This window comes from Macrobrachium rosenbergii, chromosome 15 (assembly GCF_040412425.1).
Source record: "Macrobrachium rosenbergii isolate ZJJX-2024 chromosome 15, ASM4041242v1, whole genome shotgun sequence".
NCBI classification, from domain to species: Eukaryota; Metazoa; Arthropoda; class Malacostraca; order Decapoda; family Palaemonidae; genus Macrobrachium; species Macrobrachium rosenbergii.
This window is the reverse complement of record NC_089755.1, coordinates 42,385,121-42,412,620: the sequence shown is the minus strand read 5'-3', so window position 1 is coordinate 42,412,620 and position 27,500 is coordinate 42,385,121. Positions and strand designations below refer to the sequence as shown.

The window sequence follows — 27,500 nt, the reverse complement described above, 5'->3', positions numbered from 1 at the left end:
GACGTAATCATCAGATGCATTCATGTACCAAAATATTCAGAAACAGCTGCTTGCAGAGAGAAAGAGAGAGAGAGAGAGAGAGGGTGGGGTGGGGATGGGGTGGGCGGGTATAGCGGGGTGATGTTAGAAGAAAATAGATTATTCATGGGTACCGAAATGCCGAACAGAATTTGTTGGAAATATTATGATAATCTTCACAATTTCCATAGCTATCGAATACATACATACATACATATACATATATATATATATATATATATATATATATATATATATATATATATATATATATATATATATATATATATATACATGCATATATAATATATATATTTAATTTTGAATTCACTACGCCCTGGGAATAACTTAAGTCCCAAGGGAATCTTTTATAAGTGTCCTTACCCTGGCTGAGATTCGAACCAACACGCACACACACATATATTATATGTGTGTGTGTGTGTAATTTCATTTGGGTATTAAAAGGGAAAACAGGAAGGTTATTGAGCACGGAATTGATGATTACATAATAACCAACCTCATCAACAGAAGCTGCACAGCAGCAACAGTGAAAACGTCAGCTGTATGAGCCATTAGAACAGCAAAACTAACCAGGAAAGACACACAAAATATCCTCAGGTGCCACAAACACACCCCCCGAAATTAATTCCCCCTCCTCCCCCCGCCCGCCTTTCCGTACCCAAACCACAAACAGAGCCTCACACGCACACACAACTGACAGTTATATACCACATGACAAAACTGCGCCATAAACAGGAATCTCAATCCATTAAAGGAGATAATTCGTCCGAAGTCCACGGTGGACCCGACCCAATCCTGCCGAGGATCCTCAACCCGCCTCCTTCCCTTCCCCTTCCCCCTTCCCTCCTTCCTCTCTCTTCTTCTTCCCTCCCGTTACTTGACGGAAGGGGTAGAATACTCCGACCGTATGCCCAGGCTGGGTGGTTGGTCTGTCCTTCTTATGAAGCTGTGGTCTTTTCCTTCATGTTTCTTCATTTGATCTTTAACTCTGATGAAATCGTGGAGTCCCCTTTCCGGCTGGTGACCATTTGCCACAATTTCCCTCCTTTGCCCATAATTAATGCCCAAATGCCCCTGGGAAACCGACTGAGTTCTTGCATATGATGCCTGCATGACTGTAGTCAGGGTTAGGCAGGCGAGGGGCAACTTGCTTTCAGAGGACTTGGCCCCTTCTGTATTTGGGTAAAGCAAAGAGGAATGATAACTGATGATCCCTAACCGAAAAACAATGACAAAATGGTTCCAGTAGTTCACAGAATCAAATGATTTAAAAAAATTGGGTTAACGAAAAGCCTTTGATATTCCACTCGCTCCTTGATGATCAAATACCAAGGAGTCCTTCGCCTTTATTTTGATGGTTTAGTTCATTCACATAAAGTCTACTTCACTGAATAAGTGACCTACCATACGTGAGTTTCGTCGTTCAGTTTCAGTACTTAAAGTAATACCTTGAACCTCGAGAGGGCGCTTTATCTTGATAATTGGTACACGGTTATTACGATTATTGATCACAGATTTTTTGGAATGACCCTTTGAAGTCGAATAACTTATTCAGCGTTTTTTCACAAAACAGTTTGAACCATAAGTAAATGATCAAATAAAAGATCATAAATGAATGACTAAACCTACCTCATTTTTTCTTTTGCCGCTCATTTTCATTTACTCTTTAGTCCCTCTTGTGCATTCAATAAAAAAAAGGGAGTTAATTATCAATGGACTTAAAGAGAATCATCAATTGCTTGATTTGACGTAGTCAAAAGGAACGGCAACTAAGGAGAGAGAGAGAGAGAGAGAGAGAGAGAGAGAGAGAGAGAGAGAGAGAGAGAGAGAGAGCTTATATCATGAAGGAGATAAGGTGCATTTACGAATTCCCTTTGACTGCGGGCACATAAACAAATGATGTCAATACTCCAGGCAAATAAAAAGCCAAAGAGAAGATTAGAGATTTCTGTTCACCCTAACCTTTAACATTCTCTCTCTCTCTCTCTCTCTCTCTCTCTCTCTCTCTCTCTCTCTCTCTCTCTCAGAGTAATGTGTAGGAGTTGGTTCGTCATAGGATATGTTCTGTGTCCGAATATTTCGCTCGCCCTTTATGGATGATTGCATACGCAACACCAAAACGTAACACAGGTGGCTAGAGCTCCCAGAACATGCTTCTAGAATGACAGGATCACGCAACACTAAGACTGAAAGGTTTGTGAAAACTCAGAGAGATTTTCAAGTACGAGGTCATGTAAGGGAATTCTTCTGCATATTTGATGGAGAGTGAAAGAGAGGATTAATGGGATCCATAGAAGTAAAAGTCCTTGCTGTAAATGCCCCTCCGTGTGCAGAATGAGAAAGGGGTGTCCTGTGAGGTCAAATATTTGCCCTGTCTTGGGGTGGGTCGCAATGTGTGAGTTCGAATCACACCAGAGAAGAAGAAGAAGAAGAAGAAGAAGAAGAAGAAGAAAGAGGAAAGATACACAAAGCAAAACTCTTTCATAAATCAACATAATAGGCGCACTTATGTATTTAACAAGTAATTCACCTTCGGTCGGGTTGTCACTCCGGAGATATGATGCACGCGACAAATGACACTTACTATTTCTGTCAACATTTCGGGTGTTCCAGTCACTAAAGATTTGTCATGGAGGGATCGCTTCTTTCAGATCACTGAAGCTGCTATTAAAACACTGACCCGTTTTAGTCAGTGTTGCAAAATTTTAGTGCCATCCCATTTATTATCCTTGGTTTTCCTTCCTTGTTCTTAGTGTTGCATTTATATTTAAGTTTTCCTAATCGTTTGTTTTGACAGGATTGAAACTATGGCAGTTCTCCTGGACGGTTTTGTGGTTAATCTCAAGAAAGTGATGTTTCTGCAAATGCTCTTAATTCTTATAGTGGAGCGTCATTCGGCAATAAATGGAGCGCAATACAGCGCTGTGTTCAACTGCTCTCTTCCAGACTTTGACTTTGGACCAGAAAATTATTGAATTATTTAATAACTTGACCAAGAATGATTAGATGAATAGAATTACAATCTTACTTTAACCACAGATACAGACATGCACATATGCACACATATAAACTGCACACACACACACACACACACACACATATACATATATATATATATATAGTATATATATATTATATATATATATATATATATATATATATATATATATATATATATATATATATATATATATATATATATATATATATATATATATATATATATATATTTGTGTGTGCGCAGGGTGTACTCTGCTCGTGATTCAAGCCCATTCATGAGATCATTGTAGTTCACAATATCCACATGAAGGATGGTTTAAGCATTTTTATGTAGTTTTATCTGAGTACTGTACCTTTACTATGGTCTCAGCAGTTTGGCTTTCTGAGTATCTGGTCTGAACCTCTGTGTTTCTTAGTATTTGGTTTTAGCACTTGGGCTGAGTACTTGGTCGTCTGAGCATCTGAAATATAGGGCTTACTGTTTCTCCGCCAAATCTAGCATTACATTTATTCAGCTTTGCGTTGCTGTAAACATCTTCAGTCTAAGCCAGTCTTCATTTGTTTACAAGTTTCCAGCAATTTACAGTTTTACAGTGTAGTCACTGGAGCCTCAGTTCACCTGTTCACTTGACAATAGTAATATGAAATCCACATTTTCATCCACAAAAAAAGAGAGAAGAGGTTTGAGTTCTTGTATTATACCAAAGGAATTGAATCTCACAGAAATTTTTTGTTCTTGAGTGGGATCAGCTAACAGTAAAGGTCATCAGTGTAAATTTTTGTTTTTGTGAGACTAAGCCAGCTGCTGTTAGCTACTGGCTCTTGCTACTAGAGTAGCCACAAGAGAGGCCTGGTTCTTTGAGCAAATATTTTCAGCAACAGATTTATACATAATTATTGTTATTCGGCTTTTTATATGATTTTATTTTTGTGTCAAGTATTTTTGGCTTTATTTAAAACTTTCACATTTCCTATGAATCTTTCCTTTGTGAGAATCTCTTTATTTTGCATGTGCCTCTTTTTCCTTTTCCGTTATGAGATTCCCTTGTTTTGCGTGTTTCTCTTTTTTATTCATACTATACATTCATTTTCATGTGCAATGTTTTTATAGTTTTGTATGATTTTCTCTTATTCTGTTATACTTTATTTTCTGTGCAATTTACTTTTGTTTTGTATTATAACCTTTTATTTCATTGTATCATTCTTCTTTTCCTTTGCGATTTACTTCAGTTTTGTATAATATCCTTTTATTTCCTTTTATCATATTCCTTTTTTTCAGCATGCTTGACTTCAGTTTGTAAAATACTCTTTTATTTCATTCTATTATATTTCTTTTCCTCAGAGATTTACTTGATTTGGTATAATGTTCTTTCAAGATTTGATATTCCCAGGAATTATACCTTCAATTCCTTTGATATATGATCACTATATACCGGTGATATGCTTCTTAAGCCTAAGAAAAGGATGGCAGTAAAAGAGCGTCTGTTAAAACATAGTAGAGTTTATTATTGGTTAAGAGATGATCGCAACAGCAGTCGACCATTCCCGATAGCGTTCCAGCACTGGTCCCGCAACTGGGGCAGGAGGCCTGCTGGGGGCGGTACCGCATGGATCCCAACTCCAGCAATACAAAAATATGATTTGCGGCTAAGGATGGCCATGAGTCCGGGTCGACTGCCGCAGGCGGTGTTGATGCCTGACGGTGCGGCTTGGCATCAGAGGGAGATGAGTATAAAAATGATGCAGTGAGGAACTGGGCACTGGTGGGTGTGTGTGTGTGTTAGGGCAGGCCCATTATCCAGTCCCCTCAGGAGAGAGGAGAAGAGGACAAGAGAAGCCTTGACCCCAGGGAGCGCGTGCGGTGGGTACACCCAAAGCGCCTGGGCCTCGCGCGTTAGGTGCGTCTAAGTTTCCTTAAACGTCCTATTTAGTTGACTACCTTGAGGGGTCCGAAAAGGTAGACGGCGTTGCACTTCTCATCGGGGTTGGAGATGAACTGAGCATACAGTTCCTGGTAGCGGGCAAGGTTGATGCCACCAGCCTTCTTGTCGTCCTCCTGTGGGGAGAAGAGTGAGCGGGTGAACAATTGGAAAGAGTATGTCGTACTATGTCGCGCCTTTGCATTTAAGATCTCTTCATGGAGACCTTTTCAGGCTCTGACAAGTTTCTAGAGTACATGTTAAGTTTTCCAACAAGTGCAATACTTTTATATACTGGAGTGACTACAGTTTACATGTTCAAACATTAAAGTTCTGTCAAGTTGCTTCTAGAAAGTTATGAGTCAGTCAGGCAAGAGCTGGGATCTGAACTTACAGTGCAGAGCTTGTTGTAGGCATCGTCGATCTCCGAGATGCTGGAGAAGGCGGACCTGGAGATGCAGTCAAGCCTGTACTCATCAACGCCGACCATGCCATCACCTGGAGTGGGTTATTCGAAAGTTTTCGTCAGAGGACCTGCCTAAGCGGATCCCGAAAGCGGGGGCTACAAGGGTCGAGGGGAATCTCTTGGTCTGAATACAGTGAGAATCTGGCGGCTTATTACTCTGACAGAGACTAAGATATTCAAATTTGTGGTGCAGAAGAGCCGAGAAATAATGGACAAACTATAGGCTGAAATGAATTAATCGCAAGGACCAAAGGCTTCTTCTGCAGAGCATGTTCAGCTATTCATGGATTTTACATCAACTGGTGCTTATGGTAATTTTATTTCACTTGTATATTACTCGTCAATTATGATGCTTTATCGGGAGGGGAGATTATTATTAGAAATCTACTTTTAGTTGCTAAGAAAAAACTAAACTGTACTGAGCCGACTGCACAGTTCATTAAGATCAACTTACTTCTACCATTTGAACTACAAGAAGCATACACATTTAAGAAAATATACATCAGAATGGTACAAACATTATATTACTTTAACTAGGGACTACAGGGTGGCGGCAGTTCGCGCCAAAATACAGTAGAGAAGCATTCGCACATTGATTACGAAAATAGAAAACTTAAGCAAGATGAGCGACAAGTAAAGCACCGAGTTCCAATGAAGACTCCGACTCCTATAGGTTTTTCATGGCTGATGTTTGTTCTTGAGGTTTAGAAGAGCAGATCTCTTTTACTCTGAAATGATTCTCAGAGCATTCTAGCGCTCTACACTGCATGCAAAGGTGCATTCAGCTGATTTTTTTAAGTGGAGTGGGAATCGCATTGGCTCAGTAATTACATGGTTGCCATTCAAAAGGCGCAACAGCGAATGCTCTAGCGTTTGAAGCAGAACACAAAACATGGCATCTTGATCCTTATTCCACATCGCTTTGAGGCCGAGAGCGAGTTCGCTTCCCTGGTTAGGCCTAGGTGTTAACAGTAAATACTGATGAGAATTTCACAAGTGCTAGCAGTGGAATCCTAGCTTCGTCACTGTGGAATAAGGACCTTTGATGATGTTTAAGCTTAAGAGTGACATAAAACTTATCTTAATCTAGTGTTTAGAAAGCTATGGAGGAGGTTAAGCGTCTTGAGTGTTCTGAAGCGTCAATTTTCAGGGAAGGCTCAGGGCAAGAAGTAGAAGAGTGTTAGGCCATTGGTGTAAAGCGTCAGATATTTGTTAGAGTCGTCAAAAAAAGGCTTTTTACTTTTTCATTTGTTTAAATTTCAATGCAGAAGATCCAAAACATAAAAACGGAAAAAAAAGAAAATAGTTACTAAACAGGAGATAAAGGTTGTAATACTCAAAATACCTTTTCGAACTTTCTTCACGAAAAGAACCGTGACCAAATGTCCGCCAAAAACGTTGTGAAAACGAATTCTACTTGAAAAAAAGGGGGAAAATGTAAAATAAATAAAAAGGAGAAAATTGCGTACGATTAAAAAGTAGATGTATGACAAAAGAAAAGGAGCTGAAAAGTGGAATGAGTAAAGATGTAACAAAAAAAAAATTGTCACTCTTTTGTTTGTTTTCTCGCGTCACTGTCAGATGTTGTAACATCGGTGGCGGATAATCAACAGAGAAGGTCCTGCTGACTGTTGGTGAGAGAGACTGAAATTGCTGCGTTTTCTGCTACAATAGAGAACTCTCTTCTTTTTAGGATCAATCAAGACTTCTCTGATGGCTGGGCTAAAAAAAACAGTCGGATATTTTGGTGTAACTGTGAACGAGGAAACTAACGGAAGCAAGAGAGAAATGGGAAGATCAAAATGACAAGATACAGGAGAAGAAGAAGAAGAAGAAGAAGAGGAAGGAGAACGAGAATGAGAAGAATAAGAAGAGTAGATGGCATATGGATGAAGACTATGTTCGGTTGGTTTCTCTCCTCCTTCTAGAGGCCAGAAGAAGAAGAGAAGTCAGTGAGATTCTAGTCGGTGAGAAGGAACATGTCAGTGATGAGAGAACCTCTTCCTTGTGTACTTTTGAGATCTGGAATCTAAAGGTTAGAAATGGGCTCCTGGTGGTAACCGTCGACAGCTGCTAGTCAGGAGACTCTCAGCTGATTTTCGGCAGGACCAGAGAGAGCCTCTGTTCTAACGCTTAATGAGACCATTCCTTTGGGTCCCGCTTCTACAAGGAAGAGTTTTCTGAGAAACCTCCCAGGAGCTACCAGGCTTTATAGGTCGTCGCAGAGTGTGAACTACATCTAATAGAAGTTGAAGGACAATACCAAAGTTTCTACGATGATAATTGGTGGGAAGAGAAGCATGAAAAAGCAAAAAAAAAAAAAAAATGAAAAATAAAAAGAGAGAAAAATAAAACTAACAAGTTGCGAGTTGTCAACCAATGTGGTCTATCTGGTATATCTACTGCTTGTTAACATATTATGTGAATTAAACTAGATTCATTTTATCAGGTGGCAAATTGATAAAGTTAGTTATTTCTATTTTTATGGGAATGTATTACAATTTAAACTCTAATGAATGCAAGATCGATATTATATATCTCTGTATGATATCACAAGCCATCACAAAGCAACATGAACAGTGCAATGATTGATTGGTGCGTCTGTGGCGACTAAAGAGTGTCTTTGAATTCTGAGTAATGACATGACTTTGACATTTCTCTCTTGGAACAAATTCATTTATATGTAAATATATATATTTTTTGCATGAATGTCTAACTGATGCAACGTACCATTAACGTCAATTGTCTTAAACTGGTTCGCAATGAATGCCTTGAAAGCTTGCGGGAAAGAGTCATAAGCCTTGCCAGTGCAGACGTTCTTAACTGCCTGCTTGAACTCATCAAGAGTCACTTCGCCGTCCTGCAACCAATAACAAATTGAACTCTTGAATTTTTATGGTAAGATGTGAAAAGAAATGTGTGTGTGTGTGTTTTTTTTTTTTTTTGTATTTTTAAACTACGGAGCAAAGCTCTCTACTACAGGAATTAAATGGGGGAAAAGAGATAAAAAAAAAGCTTTCGAGTCTTCTTAAGGTTTTTTTTTCTCTACAGTATGTGTGTCTTCTAGGCTTTTAGCCCTTTAAATCCTCTGTCTTAAAAGAAGTCTCGAAGTATCATTTAAATGTTTGATTTAGAGAAAAATAAAAATATAGTTTGGTGGAATCAGACAGAGATGATAAGAAGAAAGCGAGTGGTGGTGATAATTATTGTAAAAAAAGAGATTTCAAAAAACACAGTAAGCCGTGTTGTATCTATTAATAATTGAAATTGTTTGCTCGAGTCCTTTCTCGCACATACCGTTCACGTCAACCGTTTTAAACTGGTTGATAATGAAAACTCTAAATGCATTGGGGAACTCTTCGAATTTCTTCCCGAGACAGGCGTTCTTGACTGCCTGCTTGAATTCTTCTCCCGACACCTCGCCGTCCTGGTTAAGGAAGAAGTCAATGAATCGCTTGGAACACGGAAGGAGGAGTAGGAGGTGAGGTGGTGAGGTGAGGGTGTGAGAAAGAATGAATGAATGAGGGCGGTCTGGTGGATCAAAATGAGTTTGTGATCCTGTCGATCGGTGGTAATGGTGGTGGTGGTGGTGTTGGTGGTGGTAATGGTGGTGCTTGGGATGTGAGTTCGTGTGTCGTGAGTTTCGCGTTCTCGCATTCGTATCGTTTCGTGTCTGTTTGCCCGTTAGTGTTCTCTGTGGAGACTTTGAGGAGAATGTCGTGTTTTGTGCAAATGTATTTCTGTTTCTTTGTTAGGAGTCTTGTGGTGGAGATAGGTGGGGGTCGACGTACCGTTGACATCAATGGTCTTAAACTGGGTAGTAATGAAACTTTTGAAGGCATTGGGGAAGTCAGCGAAACCCTTGCCGGAGCAGTTCTTCTGCACAGCCTGCTTGAATTCGTCATCAGACACCTCACCGTCCTGGAAACGCCAAATTCAGGTTCAAAAGAGATCATTTTCCCTCACAGAATGACTCTACCATCGCACATTGGGAAGTTAAAATTGAGACATTGAAAAAAAGGCCTCGGGTGTTTTTCTGTACTCTGACTTTCGGCGCCCTAAAGGAGAGACAACACATTGAAGCGGAGGAAGAAGAGAATGTTAGCTGCGAGGGTGATAAAAAAAGAGAAGAGTCATTAGAGAAGCATGGCTAGCGCGTGTCGCACAACCAGGGGTAGCAGCAGCTTCTTGGCTGTATCCTCGGATTTGGGTTCACATACCATTCACGTCAACAGTCTTGAACTGGTTAGCAATGAAAGTCTTGAAGGCACTTGGGAAGTCAGCAAATGGCTTGCCGGAGCAGTTCTTCTGCACAGCCTGCTTGAACTCCTCAACAGTGACCTCACCGTCCTGCAATCATGGGAAAAAAGGCTACTGCAAAACAAAAGGAGAAAGAAGCTGGTTCGTGGGTAAAGGTGGTCGGAGAAGAGATGGAACTAAAAAACGAAATGGAATTAAAAATAAACTTGAAAGGTCTAAAAGCTACTGATTCTTAGCCAGGTGCCGGGCACCCCATTCCAACAGCTACTTGGGACAACAGATGACAATTGAAACTAAGCGGAAGAGAAGCTGAGATGTTGTTAAAAATAAGATAAGAGGAGGTCACGGGTCTTCTGCCTTTTGCACTGGGTGATGTGGAGGGTGGTTCTAGCCAACGGCCGCGTCGCTTTCCAATTGGGACGGCGCTTCGAGTGAGGTTCTGGTTCCGCAGTTTGTTTGTTTTTTTCGTCCTTTCTGTATTTGCGCGCCCGCATTCGCGTGATTAAGTCAGACATTTAAATGAAGATGTCCTATTCTTTTCTTTTTAAAACATTTCTTTTATGAGTGTGGACGATTTAACAGGAAATCGCTTCATAAGGATCGCTACAAGAAAAACAAGGAAGCAAGTGGAACGTACCAAAGCATTGAAATTTGAGATCAATGAAATGCACAAGTGCGGTAGCTCAAAAGATACAGGAACAGAAGCATTTGATAACTTCACAAAATACATAAACGACACATAAGAAAATAGAGAAAGAGAACAATGAGTGAATAAAGCAAGTGCGTGATACATCAGCAAAATCCAATTGTAAAACTGAAGCGAGTTAGTCGGATAGGAGAGAATTTCTGCTTTTTTTGCTCTCATAGAATGACCACAGATAACGAAATATTGCTAAGCTCAGATCATAAGGACGTACACAAAAGCTGTAAAAATGACACCAGACTGATTTCATCTCAGACTACTACATTTGATACCAGAGCCAAATAACATGATCATGGTTGCGGTTAGTCTGCTGATGTGGACTAGAACTTCTGCAATAGTAATTGCCAAAGGCTAATTAATGGCTTTTGCGGTGGACATGACCACCTACCGTTGACGTCAACGGTCTTGAAAAAATTGGCAATGACAGTCTTGAAGCATGAGGGGAAATCGTCAAACTTCTTTCCTACGCAAACGTTCTGCACAGCCTTCCTGAACTCGTCCACGGTGACTTCACCATTCTGGAAACAGCAGGGTCATTGGCCTGTACAGTATGATGGAAGTCGCTTCCGACCCCTCATTAAAATCTCACAGTGGAGCTGGTTGCAAAAGGGTTAGTCAAAATTGTAGTGATCTCTTCACTCAGCTCTCATTCACCAAGTCAGTGAGACTCGGGCACTTTTCGATTTCTGCACCACATCTGTCCGTCTCTCATTCTTTGCTGGCTATTGAATGGTTTAGTAAAATGGCTAACTCCTTCTCCTAAGCTAAAGGTAATGTCATCAAGATTTGGTTCTGAGATCTAATTACATTCTCTTCTTCTCGCTCCTTCAGATATGCACCTTTCAAGCTTTACGTTATTAATTACTTCGTTGCCAAGGTAGCACTTAAATGGCCTTTCATTCCTCATGCAACAAAATGAATCTTCATTATCTTCAACAATTAACTGAAAATAGTATCTGGAGAATACACTACTAATCATTCAGTCTCAACATTTTAAAATCATGATGAATCTCCTTTGCATCCCATTCAGCACCACTCACTTCCACAGGGAGTAATATTCCCCGGACTACTTCTCACTATACATTCTCTCTTCCTGTCCAAGAGAAAACAAAGGACCTTCTCCTTTATCAAGAAGGAGAAGAAGTAGAAGTAGAAGAAGAAAGAAGAAGAAGAAGAAGAGGACAATTCTCACTATACCTTGTTGAAGTCAGCAAGCTCGGCGATCTCGTTCCAGAGGTTGGACATGATCTTCTGGTTGGCAGAGTACTTCTCAGCGCTCCACTCGCCACGGCCTTCGATCAGGGTGTTCCTGAGGGCGAGGCACTCGAAGTCGTTCTTGTCCAAGAAGCCATTGTTGTCAATGTCTGAGGTGCGGAGGGAGAGAAGAAGAGAGAAGACGCCTCGTTAGAGATCGTTAAGTCACGGACTTAGTTGAATGGAGAGGGGAGGAGGAAGAGAGGGAGGGGGCGTGACGAGCAAACAAGAGACAGCAGACCTGCGCACTTAAAGATGGTAAACTTCAGGGAACTCGAAACAGTCCTTAAGTATTTCATGGAAGTAACTTGAATGAATCAGAGCCGCTTTCTAAGTTCAAATAATTCATAGGCCGAGGCTTGCAACAAACTTGATTGAAATTCAAGCCTTTCCCTTAAGTGTTTAGCAATATATTAGACGGAAAAATTGTCATTTACAACAGGGAGAGAGAGAGAGAGAGAGAGAGAGAGAGAGAGAGAGAGAGAGAGAGAGAGAGAGATACGAACGATCACATTATTTTCCTGTGTGTTTTCTTGAATCTTTCTGCCCAGCTTTTAGATAACAAAATCAATGAGTATTATCCGTTTTCTGATAAAATCCTCCCAATTACTATGTTTCGCCGGATAAAGGGGGAACGATTTGAGACAGAATTGTGGCGGAAAACTATTCTATTTTTACCTTTCCTCCGTTTGATCTTCGTTCTGTTTTATGTGTCACTACGAAATACTACGGAGGCAACCTTCTGGCCTTACGTTCCAACTGTTTCCCGTCAACATCAAAAGGGGGCCTGACTCTACATCTTTGTAAGAACTGTTAATTGTGATGTTTGCCCAGTCTCGCCTTGTACTCGTGAGAGAGACCATTAGTCTGATGCCAAAGAAGAAGAAGAAGAAGAAGAAGAAGAAGAAGAAGAAGAAAGAGGATGGGTATCTGAGTGAAGCGAAAAACATTTGGGGACGTAAGCGATACCGTGGCAGGTGCCAAGATCTACACAAGGGTATCAAAAACCGTAACGGCCATTAATATCAGCTGCTATTTTAGACCGAAACAAAATCGTCTTTTCGAGACCGAGTTCTTTTAAAGATTTACTCTCACTGAGAAGGCTAATGACTTCAGACGCCATGCTGTTCTATCAGGTATTTCCTCCCATCCGCTTCTTGCGCTCTGGCGTTAAGGAGATAAATATGAAACAACGCAACTAAGAGGAAGAAAACAGCAAGAAAAACAAAAAATGGTTTGTTTATAGTTTCATCGTAAATCTTGTTGGCAGCGGAGGAACAATTGAGTGTCCTTTAACTCAGAGCCAAGTGTCGTGGCTGGTGAATTCTTTCTTTTAGATTTATGGAATATTCGCCATTAAAGCCATCTTCAGCAGAACATTTTGTAGCGTTCACGCCCTCGCGATGTTCATTAAAAAAACAAAAAAGCAATCTCAACTTGTGCCAGAACAAAGGAACGATGGAAATTTATAGATGGTATAGGAAGCTACCGAGACAAAAAGAAAAAAAAAAGGAAACAGCATTTCCAAGAGTAGTGAGTAAAAATTCTAGCTGTTTATATTTTCTTACTGCGTCGAGGAGCGATAGCAATGGCAAAGAGAGAGAGAGAGAGATGCTAGCTGCTACTATTTAGTTAACAATAGGTTTGGCAAGCCCGTGGTATTTAATGCTCGCCGCGCATTTTCGGAAGAAACACTATAGGGACAACTTAACTAAAATAACCACGCCGTCTCGGGTTCTCACAGCAGCAGCAGCAGCAGGCTCTTTGCTCTTATTTGCTCTCCTTCCTAAAACGTGGGGCTACTGATGTGGGCTCTTCTATTTTAAGCATAGGTTCGAATCAGAACGCGACGCATAATGTACTAAATCGACAAAAAATGGGAAGGACCTCTTTGGAAAAACCGACTGTACAGCCGGTCGCCATGACATACAACTTTTATAGTTAGAGAATCAGGTAAAGTTTTGCATGTAGCATGAACATCGTACTTTGAAAATTTATCAGTGAGAATTATTTGCACTGTGTAAAGTTTAAACTCGTGATATGACAGACCAAAATATTTACCAGTCGTTTTGAGGAAAAGCGCAAATACATTCTTCAATATCCCTAAGCTTACGTTCCCACAAGACCATTGACAGCGAATGGAAACAGGATGAAATTATATCCTTTCTTTCTTAGGAATATGGAAACGATTGTATGAGAAGGAAAACGAGAGAGTTAACAGATTAAAATGACTTTCAATAGATAAACATTAGATAAAGAAGCGAGATAGCAAAAAGGGAGAACCTCGGGTGCCACTAATTAAAGAGAGGTGGTATGTGTATGTTTACCAGTCTAGACGTCCGAGCATAAAAGCGACAAAGAAAGACTGGAGATAAGAAGGGACAGAAAGTGAGTTTCAGAGGATAAGGACAGAGAAAGAAAGAGAGAAAGAGGAGAAAAAGATACGAGAGGAGCATCTCTCTATCTCTCTATCTCTCTCTCTCTCTCGAATTGTTGACAATCTTACTAGTGCAAGGGAACGGAGAAATGTTCACCTTTAGTTGTTGCACCGGAACATAGGAAAGGATTTATCGTACTCTTTTGATACCTCCTCTTCTGGGATGGAAAGGAGGAGGGTGAAAATGGGCGAGAAGGAAGGAGAGCCACTTCATTTGGGGATAATACGGTCGCTAAAGGTCTTCAAGTCAGGTGTAGTGACGATGTAAACAGGTGGTTGATGGTGAGAAACAGGTAGCCCGCCATCAGGTAGATAGACCTTCGCCGAGAGAGAGAGAGAGAGAGAGAGAGAGAGAGAGAGAGAGAGAGAGAGAGAGAGAGAGAGAGAGGAGTAGTATAGTAGTGGTGGAACCATTAGTTGTTTAAAAGAGGAAGTTAATACTGTTCTGAGTAAGAGATGGTAGACATAACTGAAGATAATGATGTAGAAGAGATTACAGGCGAATTTACAGGTTCACCTAAAATGTGACAGAAAGGGCCCGAGAGGAGTAGGAAGAGAGAGAGAGAGAGAGAGAGAGAGAGAGAAGAGAGAGAAGAGGAAAGAATGGGAAGACCAGCAGCTAAGAAGGAAGAGAGAGAGAGGGAGAGATGGATCCAGTGGGCGTGGCTGGGAGGGGAATTAACTCATTAATGAGTTAAAGCCTCTCACTTTTGGTGTATGAAACCTCAGGAATAAGAGAGTAGCATAGGTCAGATGGCGGATCAAGATTGATGTGAAAGGAAATAATACAAGATTTTCTCAGGGAATGATATTGGAACCGAGACCCGATTCATTCTTATGTTTGCCGTCCATTTAATGGCCGGGTCATCGAGTCTTAATAGAGAGAGAGAGAGAGAGAGAGAGAGTTCAGGTAACTTCCGGCTGGGATGCTGCCTGGGATGATGTTTCTACTATTGTGAATCCTATGACTTTCTTTTACGTTGAAGTTAAACACTTAATTTTTCCCGAATCAGAAAAGGCAGATGGATGACTTTACTATGCCAAAAGAATATTGAGAATCTTGACTTCTAACGATAAACAAATGGAAGAAGAGTAACTGAAAAGGCTTTAAGGTCCTTTGAGCATTCCCGGACTCAAGATAATATGAAAAATAGAATTTTAATTCTAATCGGTGAAATATCAATACACTGATTTAGCACCAATAGCAATATGCTAATTCTTCGTCTACGGGGAGTGATTAGTTGAAGTCTTACAAAGATCTCGAACCAAAATCGAATCACTTTTTAGATAGAAAAGCGAAAGTTTCAAATCAAGTGTTACCATCAAACTTTGACTACTGAAATACATTTGTCTTTTTAAGAAAATGTTCTCATTTCTCTGGGAAGATTAGTGAAAGGAAGTCGACTGAACTCTGTATCTTGGGAAGAGATGAGATGACTACTAGAGAGGCTGTCCTCGATCGGCCTCGATAAACTCCAAGGAATAAAGTAAAGGGCAACTGAGGTAATGAAGACCTGCGAAGCCTCGGCTCAATATCTGGTGTTGACCATAGAACGCGTATTGATCCGTGTTGTAAAGAAGGCATTAGAGATATGAGACACCCCGAGGTTTGCCGAATGTATGGAGAGAGAGAGAGAGAGAGAGAGAGAGAGAGAGAGAGAGAGAGAGAGAGAGGTTAGAATGCTATCAAAGAGGGAAAACTGTTCTAAGCTAGAGAAACTCGTTGAAAAAAAAACTTTAATGGATTCTATCTCCGATTTTTTTTATAAGTTACGAATCCACTGACAAACTGGTTCTGATGTTTCTAATTCGACTTAATGTGTCTTAGCGTCTTGTTAAAAAGTTGCTCGGAAGAGTAAACAAATCCTCTTTAGAAAATTCGGAATCAGAAGTTCTAGCCAGTTCATCGCATCTGGCGTTTAGCAAGAAATTACAAGGGAAGGTTTTGGCCTATGAAGTTGCCTAATTTAGATCTGAGGGCCGTTTGTCTCTTGTTTACTTGAAATTATATAGGGAGGTTTGAGGAAGAAGTTTTAATTCTAAATATTCCACTGAGTGAAATTATTTCTAGAACAAAGACCTGATTGGCTATCTCTACTAGTTAAGAAAGAAACTTTTATGAGTAAGAAAGAGCTTGATAACTGGAGGTAAAAAGAAATATTTTTTTCATGATCAGATTTACCGAAGCTTTGATGAATTGTTACTGTAAACAGTTACTATAAAGTTACTATAAATAGTTCAGGTATTACTTACCGTACATGTACCTGACGACGTACTTGACGCGGTTGTCCCAGGTGTAAGCCATTTTGTGCTGGAGGAGAGAAGAAGAAGGAGAAATAAAATGGAGTCTAAAAAAAGGCCAAAAGGAAAAAACAAAAGTTATAGACAAAATTAAAACGTTTCATATGGTCACACACGAAATTTGATTCGGCTGGTAAATTGCAAGTTGATTCTAGTGAGATATTTTCTTAGTCTTTGAAGTAACAAGCATGTTTGCTTCAAAATCACAACAGTTAAAATAATATGATCACCACAAATACACTTGAGAGAGAGAGAGAGAGAGAGAAGAGAGAGGGGGGCCAATTGGGATGCTGTGGGGCCCCCGGTCCCTCTGCAAGCTATTGCATGCATTATTAGTCAGTTGTTGTGCTGGAAATTCGTGTATAATTCAGCTTAACTTGGAAGTTCAACCTTGGAGGCAATTGAAACGGGTTATTTTTGCTCCCTTTGTTTAACCTATATCACGTCTGACCTTATTTCAAGCAGTTTCTATTTTGCTTGTTTTTCCACCTGTAAAAAATACTTTAAATGCAAAGAGGTAAGAATGAACGATGCTTGTAAAATTATAGTAAAAGCAGTACGATTCAGAAACTGCATTTATATTTATATCTCTGGTAGCTATTACGACTTTAAGAAGCAAGTACTTCGGAAACTACAACGATGCAGTTGTTGTAGTGCAGGAATGTAGAGGACGTATTTCATTAAAGCAATAATGTATGAACGCATGAATCGCAAGCAATTTCATACTGAAAGCAACTGATGAAACACGTAACTTTTTTTTTTTGTATCTAGAGAAAGAGTTGGGTGGAGGGAAGGGGAGCACCCTGGCCCTCCTCCTCCCCTCCCCCCTTGCTATTCCTTCCCTCTGTCCCTAGGACCTGCCCTTCCGCGGTACGGCTACCTAGACTCTTAAGGTCAAAGAGCAACCGGATGGAAGTAGAACGTAAAGGTCACTATCGGAGGAGGTCACAGAAGGGGCTATCGAGCCAGTGTTTGCACTGGGGCTCTTTTTGAACTCGCTCTTGCCAAATTAAAAGACAACTGACAACATGCGAACGAAATAGACCTGGCGAAGTTTTTTTTTTTTAAAGACCTGGAGTTTATTTTTTTAGTGTTTCAAGCCTTCAAAAAATAGATTAAAAAAAGAGAGACACAGGATCGTATCATTACTGGGAGTTTTGATAAGAGTTCGGTAAATACATTCAACTTTTTGACCTTTGGGGCAAGAGGTCTTGATAGACAATTGTTTGTTCAGCCTCTGTTTAGTATCTGGCGTTATTTACATGAGTGGACTGGAGAATTCCTGAGCGAGAGAGAGAGAAAGAGGCATACAAGCGCACAAAAAATGATATCGTAGACTAATGTAAATGTTTATTTAATTTTTATATTTTCCTCGAATTGGTCAGACAAGTTTCGATAAACTGATTACATTTACTTTACTTTATATCTTACTTTTCTCAGTATCACTAAAACGATTCAAGTACCGGAAGAGCATTGGAAGCGACGGAAGCTTTATTCTGCAAATCATTCATGAATCTTTATCTATTCAACCGGGGTGTCTAAAGATATAAAACAGATATTGTAATTTCACGGCATTTATATTTTGTTACCCATTTGCTTCCAAGTTGACAAAAAGCTCGATAGAATGAATCTAGAGTAATCATTTTGTTATGAGAGAGAGAGAGAGAGAGAGAGAGAGAGAGAGAGAGAGAGAGAGAGAGAGAGAGAGCACATGCTGCGTGAACAGGTGGGCGGGCAGGCAGTGGTGTCATGAGTTAACATGAGCATTTAAATATTGATAAATTGCTTCGTTTTTCAAGGCGCATTCAGCTTTGAAATCAATGTTTTCCATCTTTAAATATATCTTGCAATTTTGGTGAAGTGCAGAATTAAGAAAGCCAAAGCAAAAACTTATTCGTTTGTCATTGAAATAAAGTGTTCGTGAATGAGAACCGTTTTGGGTGATGTTTATACATCAGGAATATAGTTGCACTGATGGTTGAAGACATTGAAAACATAGTGAAAACGAAGTATCGTAGAACGAACTAGTGAATTAAATGAAATCTCATGTCGTATCCTTTCAATAAAAAAAAAGGTTACGTTCAGGTGCGCTATGGGCTTGCGCCCTCAGGTAGGCTTACGTTCTGTTATGAGTTATCCTCTTTAAAATAAGATTTCGGGGTTACTAGTGTTTTATTTCTGGAGTAAAGCATTGCCGAGGAAATGGAACTGAACTGAAGCAATGACAAGCCTTCACTGTTATAGAAGAGACTATGAACTTAAAAATTGAATCGGGAACTGCAAACCAAAATGAAATAGTGCTGCTGGGTGGAGAATAAGCGAAAAGTGGAAACGGAACTCTTGAATGATTGATAAAGTAAAGAAGTGCTTAAAGAGAACGAAGGTTCCTGGAAAATACGGAATCGGGGCTGATAACAAGTAATTCAGGAACTACTTCTACAAAAGCTGTTTCGTTATTTCCAACAACCTGATATTTTTTTTTTTTTTAAGATTCACTCGCACCACTTGAATGATTAAAACCACAACAGATCTTCTTAGGGGGACACTAGAGCGTATTCTGTATTCGGGTTATTCCACTTCACCACTTGAGTTAAGCGTAATGGAAAAAAAATATATAAGATGCGTTAAAAAAAAAAACTGCCATGTGTATCTTTAAAGGAACTACTATGATGAAGAAATGGAAAATGTTATCAGGCAGCTCTCTCAGTACTTTTGATAAAGAGGATTTTGTGGTAAGACTGGTTCCTGACACTCGTGATCACTAGTCGCGGTAATCGGTAACTTGTTATTTTGTTTTTCTGTGTTCCAGAGGGTCACTCACTGTGTTCGGCACTGAATCACTTCTCCGTGAAACTCACCTAAGTGTTTTTAGAGTCGTCTAACCCTTTCTAGACCGGTTGGTTTCTCAGAAGCCGAAGCCGCACGATGCTCTTCACTGGCCTGCTCCGCAGCTTATATACTCCGCGGGCCTCGGGGGTTCTGCGCGCTCATTGGTCAGTCTTTCGGTCCTGCGCGCTCATTGGTCAAGCTCGATTTCCCGGCCATCTTTACCCCGAAGTCGAGAGTAAGGCCAGGTTGTTGCCTTGTTTTAGACGTACCAAATATACACACCACCTGCATATTCCGTTACACCCGTTGCCAGAACTCCACCCGATGGCTATTTCTCCCTGTAGGGCATCCTCCTCCCTTCCCCTCCCATCTACTTCCTCTCCTCTCTCTCTCTCTCTCTCTCTCTCTCTCTCTTTCCCTCCTAAACTCCTAGCATTCCCCAACCCCCAATGGAGCCATCTTCCTTCCCCCTAGATTACCCCCGAAGCCTCTGATGCCCTCTCCCCTCATGCCCCTCGGCAGATGGTCTTCTACCCTGTGGCCAAGAGAGAAAAGTGTTAGAATCGCAGGTGAGAGGAATGCCTAACATGTTTTCAGGTGATACTCGGTAAAAATACCGACTCCAAGGAAGAGGATAGGAGAGGAGGATGCAGCAGCAGAGACTCTCACGTCCCTGAGGACGCAAGAAAGCCCTCCGGCGAGATATTCCTATACTTGTCCCTCCTGTCGAGGAACTTAGCATCGTGGAGAGAGAGAGAGAGAGAGAATGAGGGAAAAAAAGAGAGGGAGAAAGAGGAGAGAGAGAGAGAGAATGGCGTGAACAAGAGGAACCAGCCCAAAGAAAGAGCCCCATCATGAAATTTCGTACAATTTCTACGAGAAATTCAAAGATGCAGGAAGTCCCTTCTTCAGGCAACATTGCGTCGTTTGAGAGTGGAAGATATTCTTCTCTGCTTTCGAGGTGAGAACGCAAAATAAAGTTTCGCTCGATAAAGTGATGAGAACATTTTCTCGGTACTTTACCATTTTTTTTTTTTTTTTGAGTAATGCAAAATTTACTGAAAAGCGACCGCTTTATTTTGAAACGTCAAATAAAGTAAAGAATATTCTTTGAAAATAGCTAAAAAGAGAGAGAGAGAGAGAGAGAGGAGAACCATGGATTTGGCACATGAATAATTCCGTGAATACTCGAACGGTCAGCTGGCTGAGAGAAATAGGAACACAGAGATGAGTAAGCAGATATAGAAAATGATTAATTTCATACGCATAACGGAAGTAAAATGCAGAAGTAAAATGTCGTTATTGTGTAAACGTAAGAAGCGAACATCTTCTGCAGCATGGGAGAGAGAGAGAGAGAGAGAGAGACTGCTGAATGAAATATGAGAGAGGGCGTTTGCTGCTTGCTGTTTCTACCTTTCCTCTGCGTCAGTTCGATATATGCCCGCGACCTTTCACTTTCTTTTACAAGCATATAATAATTATGGAGATATGTGTCTCCATAAGTATTTGGCTCTGTCAGCCACTTGTCAAATTCTCCCTCTGTAGCTGTCTCGAGAGCCATCGTATCTGTCACTTATCGTCTCTGTCTTAACATGAACGAGCTTGCGGTAATTTCCACCATAATTAATAGATTTATTTTTTGGACTTAGGATTTATCTGCACTTGAATCATTCGTTGGGAAGATTAACACTTTATCGTGGAAGATCCGTTGTTCAGTTACGATTTTGTTGCAAGACCAATTTACAGTATATTAGGCGACTTCAGAAAGACTAGCTTATATTAAACGCCTTCAAATTGTGGATAATATCACACATACTACTGTAGATAATGGCCATCTTCCCGAATATCCATTCAAAATAATGATCCGCTTAACAATATTAGGTTTCTCCAAAATTAAGTGTTCTGAATAATTTGCCCCCGCCACCCAAAAAAAAAAATCTTTCGAAAATCTCTAAAGCCGTGAATGTTGCTTTTCGTGAGAGAACAGCATTTTCTTTGCTATTGCTTTTCAAAATAAAAATTTCCTTGACCCGCATCTAGAAATTAGCAAGTACTGATACACTAAAACAGCATCCTAGTGCCTATTACATATGAAAATATTCGTGCAGATAGCCTTGGCTACATGAAAAACCCTCCGGTAAGCAATTATGCAATTCGCATTTTCTGCATGGAAATTCATACAGATATAGCTACTGTTTTGCAAGACGCCACAGGTGTGCCTACAATCATTAACTGCATGGAGCGCTACAGGTGTGCAAAATGCCGTTGCAGTAAGGAGAGCAACAGGTGTTTAGCTAAGGTGTTCAGCTAACATCGGCTATGTGAAGAACCAGCGATGAAGAGTCGGAGTTTTGCATGAGCTGAGAATTTGAAAATCTGTAGATTTGCCGAGACCAGTGGCTGTTTCAAGAAAAGCCAAGTGTGCGAGTGGCAGCTGTTTGACGGAACGATGCAGGTGTACAGACGATATTCATATAAAAGGCACACGTGTTCAAATGGCTATTCCTAAAAGGGGAAATCAAATGCACCTAAATTCTCATCTTGATGTGAATTAATTCGTTTCTGAAGAATGGCTGTTGTTATAAGAATCGCAAATTGCCTCAGAATAGACGTTATATCGTATTTCAAGGACATACATCAAAGTAAAGATTACTTTCTCTCATATCGTCAACAGTCGCAAGTTATTAGGAATAAGTGTACATGTGAGACCAACGCGTTTCATATGGACAGCCGGTATGTTGAAAATGGCCACTGTTGGTCCCATTCTTTCAAAAATAGCCAAATGAGTTATAGGGGATCTGCAATGTGGTCATTGTGCTGCACGTGCAATATACATGAACTGAATATGCTGTATCTATAGTTAATATAGACTGCACATGTTATATGTTTTTATTATCACTGGATGTGGTATAAATATTATTATTTCTAAGTAAGCTTTCGCCATGACCAATTCTGATATTATATTAGTTATATAGTATTACTGTTACTTAAAAATCTGAAACTATTCTTGTTAATAGATATACAATTAATATAACTATGACTATTACTGTTGTGGAGTAAGCTATTATTATTATTGTTATTATTATTATTAAGAAATATGCCATTAATGTTATACTAGTATTACCGTAACTGAATATACTGTTACTATTATCATTGGTATTTAAAATATAATTACTGCTATTATTTTTCTTTCCAGAGGGAGGAGGCCTTCCATCTGTCATGGGAGTGTATACATACATACATACATACAAACGTAAAGCCACTTAATTCATATGGTTATATACATAATGAAAATGAGTCATTATAATTATAATCGTCATGCATACATGTATGAATATAGTTTTACTGAAGAACCATCAATACAGACTAACGATTGAAACATAAGATGGGGCTAGTCGGTCATTAGAGCCAAACATAGATTAATACTTTCGAAATCATTTAAGGGGTCAGCTAATGAATCATCATGACGATTTTGAAATATCAAAATGTCACCTATCAAATCTGCAAATTGCATTTTAAGGAAGTTATTCGTGTTCTACAAAACATTAACCTGAGAGAGAGAGAGAGAGAGAGAGAGAGAGAGAGAGAGAGAGAGAGAGAGAGAGAGTCGTCTTTACTTAGGGGGTCATAAATCTGATAGGTAAAACGTAAAGATGTAATGTTACTGTGTCTCCCCTCGCTCTCTCTTCGGTAAGATACTTGCCCCTTCGGTGATAGATATTCCTGACATACGATATTTTTCTCTACAAATACTAGAAGCTTAGTATTGGCATTAATAGGATTAGTAATAAACCTCCAAAAAAAAAAAGAAAATAAGTAATTTACCGAGTTTTAATTTATATATAACAAAAGTTGTTGCATATATATATATGCACGCATACTTATTTAACTCTCTTCTCTCTCTCTCTCTCTCTCTCTCTCTCTCTCTCTCTCTCTCTCTCTCTTCTCTCCACTTAATCTGCACCATGATTTTGTCTCTTACACTCATTGCACTGATTAGTATTATTTCCTCTCTCTCTCTCTCTCTCTCTCTCTCTCTCTCACTTAATCTTTACTATGGTTTTGTCTCACTACACTGATTGTATTATTGATTAGTCTTATTTCTCTCTCTCTCTCTCTCTCTCTCTCTCTCTCTCTCTCTCTCTCTCTCCACTTAATCTTTACCATGGTTTTGTCTCTTACACTCATTGCACTGATTAGTATTATTTCCTCTCTCTCTCTCTCTCTCTCTCTCTCTCTCTCCACTTAATCTTTACTGGTTTTGTCTCCTTGCACTCATTGCACTGATTAGTATTATTTCTCTCTCTCTCTCTCTCTCTCTCTCTCTCTCTCTCTCTCCACTTAATCTTTACCATGGTTTTGTCTCTTACACTCATTGCACTGATTAATATTATTTCCTCTCTCTCTCTCTCTCGTTTTTGGAAACAGTCATCATCTTCATATAGAGCTCTAGACTTTCAACAGGAAAGCAGCAACGGAAGTGAACATTTTTTATACAAAATGAGCAAGTCCGTTTCTATGGAAGATGTTTCTTATTTTCGGGGTATTCTAGGTTTCTTGGCAATAAAGTAAGTTTCGTGTATTGCACGACTGTTCGTGCAGTGTTGCTTCTAACAGATAGTCGCGTCTGTTATGGAGGTTTTTCCTTCAGTAGTAACTGGGATTTACGTCAAAGGGGTTGGTAGAGGATCGCTGAAATATCTTAATTCAGCTTTTTAGTTTTCTGTAAAAGAAAACTTTGTCTGTCCGTCCGCACTTTTTCTGTCCGCCCTCAGATCTTAAAAACTACAGAGGCTAGAGGGCTGCAAATTGGTATGTCAATCATCCACCCTCCAGTCATCAAACATACCAAATCGCAGCCCTCTAGCCTCAGTAGTTTTTATTTTATTTAAGGTTAAAGTTAGTCATGATCGTTTGTCGGGCACCTCTGTAGGTGCCAACAACACAGATCACCATCGGGCCGTGACTGAAAGTTTCATGGGCCGAGGCTGAGAGTTTCATGGGCCGTGGCTGAGTTTCATACAGCATTATACGCTGTACAGAAAACTCGATTGCGCCGAAGGAACTTCGGCGCATTTTTTACTTGTTCATATTCTTGAGTCATAGCCAATATTTTGTCACTGGCCTTAGTGGCCTATGGCTACAGAATAGGCCTATGTACTGTAGTTTTCCAGTGGGGTGTAAACGATATCAATTACATTTCTTTATTTTATGACTTTCATAATTCAATAGGTACTCAGTGCCAACATTCAGGGGATGGGCAAGCGCCCATTACCACACCCTTCCCCCCTAAAAAAAAAAAAACTATCGCCAGGCCTCGGCGTGACTATGTCAAGGTTTTGTCTTTTTCACAAAAAGAGTGATCCCGGATTAAAGAAATTCCCTCGAAGAGGCTGAGTCCAATGTTTCAAATTCCTTTACTCTGACTTTTAGTGATGAAGTTTATAATACCAATCAATTCTGCAGTGAGCGGGTATTGTATACACCTTCACTGGGTAATTACCAGTTATGCATAATGTACATAGCTTCGACTGTTATCTATGAATCCTGTCAACATTAATGAGCTAATCAACGATTAATTAATTCATTAGCGCCTATTTATCGTCTCTAGATGACAGCTGATGTTGGATTGATCGTTTTTTTAGGGGTCAAAACTAGATTATTATCATTTTACGTTGGGTCCAGAATTCGGAATTAATTTTTGTTTATGACAGGTATTCATTCTGTTTTATTTTCTTTTTTTATGTTAGGTACCTAATTTTGAATTGATTTCTTTATGATCTATTCCGAACTTCAATCAATTTTTCATATTAGAACTCTAGTTCGTCCCCCCAAAAAAACCCTCCCGTGAAGGCCTTTCCATTTAAAGCAGAAAAATTTATACTTACAGGAGGACGGATTTATCTGCACTTTTCTTTGCTGTATAATTGGCAGGATGAATTACGCAGTTTCCTCTACTAAGAAGGTTTGTTTACCTGTTTGTTGGATCTTTCATAGATATGACCCACAAGGGCTTTCAAAATTTTTTTGTAGGATTGATATTTCTAAATCACATTTTTATGATATTTACAGTCTGTTGTTTATGTTTTTACGGGTAATCCCCAACGGGCTTGTACTAAACACGTCGCAAAAGTGGATACATACAGGGTTAAAATCCTTGGGGGTCACTATCTAGGAAAGATCCTGTTCGTTTTATATTTCAGAAATCAGTCAACCAACAGCAGCTACTGATAAGTAAGCGTTAGCGGGGGCAAGCAACATATGGGCAGAGTTGTATGTGTGTGCAAAGTTGTGGAGTACTTAGAGTTAAGGATTAATGTCACGATATGGCAGTGACTGCCGTTTCCTGCCTTCCTGATCCCAACTGTGCGTATTGTAAACTGCCGGGCAATAGCAGATTCAGTTCAGTCAGTCTGATGACTGTTTAAGCAAGGATTCAAGAGTAAATAAATATAGGTTCAATATAAAATAAGACACGGTCAAAAACGTTGACAAACAAGTACAGACTTTTAAGTTTTCCACTTTTTCCTTTGGGTTTTCTTTCGGTTTTTTCTTCCCAAAACGAATTTTATTAGGGTTTTCTGCCTGGTTTTTGTCCCAAAGCGAATCTTATTAGGGTTTTATGCCTGGATTTTGTTCAGAAGTGAATTTTATTAGGGTTTTATGCCTGTTTTTTTTTATCCCAAAGCGAATTTTATTATGGACTTCTGCCTGGTTTTTTGTCCCAAAGGGAGTTTTATCAACGTTTCATTACAAGATTCAGTAACAGTTCGCTCAGCCTAAGTTTTTTCAGACCATGAAACATTACAAATATCATCTATCTTTCCTTTTCATAGTTTAAGTTCTTTTCCGTTCACTCGCGTTATAAAAAACGAACTTCTTCCTTTTATATTACGAGACACTTATTGATCTTACGTCTAACTTATCCGAAATCACCTTTCTAAATGTCTATATTTCTCTCCTAGAACGAGCTTTATCGGCATATATCACTGTGGCGTAGCTTTTTCGCTACTGTGGGTTTTTCAGTTAAGGAAAAAGTAAATAACTGGTTAATAAGTTAAAGTAATGTCTATAGAGCAAGAAAAGCTTACAGAGAGAGAGAGAGAGAGAGAGAGAGAGAGAGAGAGAGAGAGAGAGAGAGAGAGAGAGAAATTCTAAAAGAATGCATAGGAAAATCGTCTTGATGAAACATCGTTTTCGATAAAGATAGAATTGATTTGCCAAGACTCCAAAAAAAGCTGATACCAACCCTTTCGGCAGCGGACATCAATAAAATAGATTCGGGGAAGTCTACTCGCTAATGAATCGATTCTCGTTTATCTATATTAACGACTAGTCGCTTTAGTTGTATAGATACTGACGCGATTCAGTTCACTCTAACAAGATAATTAATGCTCGAGTTCGGGCGACTAACGACCAGGGCAGTTGGCGATGTCGGCTGACGAAATAAATAAAGGAAATGAGTAAAAATAATGAATTAGTGGATTACTATCAACGCTGCGCTTGAAGGTAATGATGGTAGGAGAAAAAGAGAGATGAATAGGCTATCCTATGTTGGTTAAATTCGTGCAATCACAGTTTTACGTTTTACTGAAATAAGTTGAGGATTTATCGAATCTGCAGCCAAAAACGAAGTTTGATAATCTATTACTGTTGATATGTATTTTAGACAAAGACCCATTTATGTATGTATGTATGTACTGTATGTATGTATGTATGTGTATATGCACATATGCATGTATGTGTTTGAATAAAAACTAGTTAACCAAACACGGGTCTGGGAGCGTGATATCTCCGGCTTGTTGTTCGAACATAGTCAGATATATATTACATATTCAGTAACGTATTCTTCAGTATTTGCACGAATGCACATTTCGGTAATTAAATATGACAGTCACCACACCATATTGTGAATAACGATGTCATGATGTCATTTTCATTCGTAGTTGTAACCGATTATTACCGATGGCGTTGTTCCTCTTAACGAACGCACCTTTCCCAGCCCCCACCACTTCTCTCTCTCTCTCTCTCTCTCTCTCTCAAAATCCCCAGGGCTAAGAGATACCCTCCCTCTCTGTCTCGCCCCTGAATTCCCGTGCTGACTGATAATGTCTCTTTCTTGAAGACCAGTAGCATATGAAGTGTCTCTCTTCTCTCTACCTCACTCGGTCTCCAAACTGAGAAGATGCTGATAGACATTACATGATTCTCCTTAGTCTTTGGCATGAGATAGTATATGTGATTTGCTATATAAGTCCAGTATAATTCACATATAATGCAGTAGCCTCACCC

The 27,500-nt window shown here is 39.7% G+C and overlaps 2 protein-coding genes across 5 annotated transcripts in view; one reads left to right on the top strand and one right to left on the bottom strand.

The window, feature by feature from the left end:
* Nucleotides 1-27,500, top strand: part of LOC136846599 (hatching enzyme 1.2-like) — a 147,086-nt gene that overhangs the window by 4,769 nt on the left and 114,817 nt on the right. Inside the window, exon 2 of the mRNA XM_067117478.1 lies at nucleotides 25,099-25,173. Within this exon, the coding sequence (XP_066973579.1) occupies nucleotides 25,144-25,173 (30 nt within the window). The 5' untranslated portion in view covers nucleotides 25,099-25,143. The remainder of the gene's footprint in view (nucleotides 1-25,098; nucleotides 25,174-27,500) is intronic.
* On the bottom strand, nucleotides 4,523-19,494 carry LOC136846594 (sarcoplasmic calcium-binding protein 1). 4 transcript variants are annotated; one of them, XM_067117469.1, is made up of 6 exons: nucleotides 19,238-19,494; nucleotides 16,332-16,389; nucleotides 11,585-11,751; nucleotides 10,776-10,905; nucleotides 5,353-5,456; nucleotides 4,523-5,095 (listed from the first exon to the last, which is right to left on the bottom strand). In XM_067117469.1, the coding sequence occupies exons 2-6, from the start codon at nucleotides 16,381-16,383 to the stop codon at nucleotides 4,967-4,969; spliced, it is 582 nt and encodes a 193-aa protein (XP_066973570.1). In that variant the 5' UTR covers nucleotides 16,384-16,389; nucleotides 19,238-19,494; the 3' UTR covers nucleotides 4,523-4,966. The 4 variants fall into 4 exon arrangements, with proteins under 4 accessions (XP_066973570.1, XP_066973572.1, XP_066973573.1 ...); XM_067117471.1 differs by lacking the exon at nucleotides 10,776-10,905 and adding an exon at nucleotides 9,645-9,774 and having other exon boundaries at nucleotides 19,238-19,377; XM_067117472.1 differs by lacking the exon at nucleotides 10,776-10,905 and adding an exon at nucleotides 9,216-9,345 and having other exon boundaries at nucleotides 19,238-19,377.

Coding starts and splice junctions, on each gene's coding strand:
- LOC136846594 (XM_067117469.1), bottom strand. CDS start 16,383: ATGGCTTACACCTGGGACAACCGCGTCAAGTACGTCGTCAGGTACATG. Junction 11,752..16,331: donor CGTCGTCAGGTACATGTACG/GTAAGTAATACC, acceptor TCCGCACCTCAG/ACATTGACAACAATGGCTTC. Junction 5,457..10,775: donor CAAGACCGTTGACGTCAACG/GTAGGTGGTCAT, acceptor AACCCACTCCAG/GTGATGGCATGGTCGGCGTT.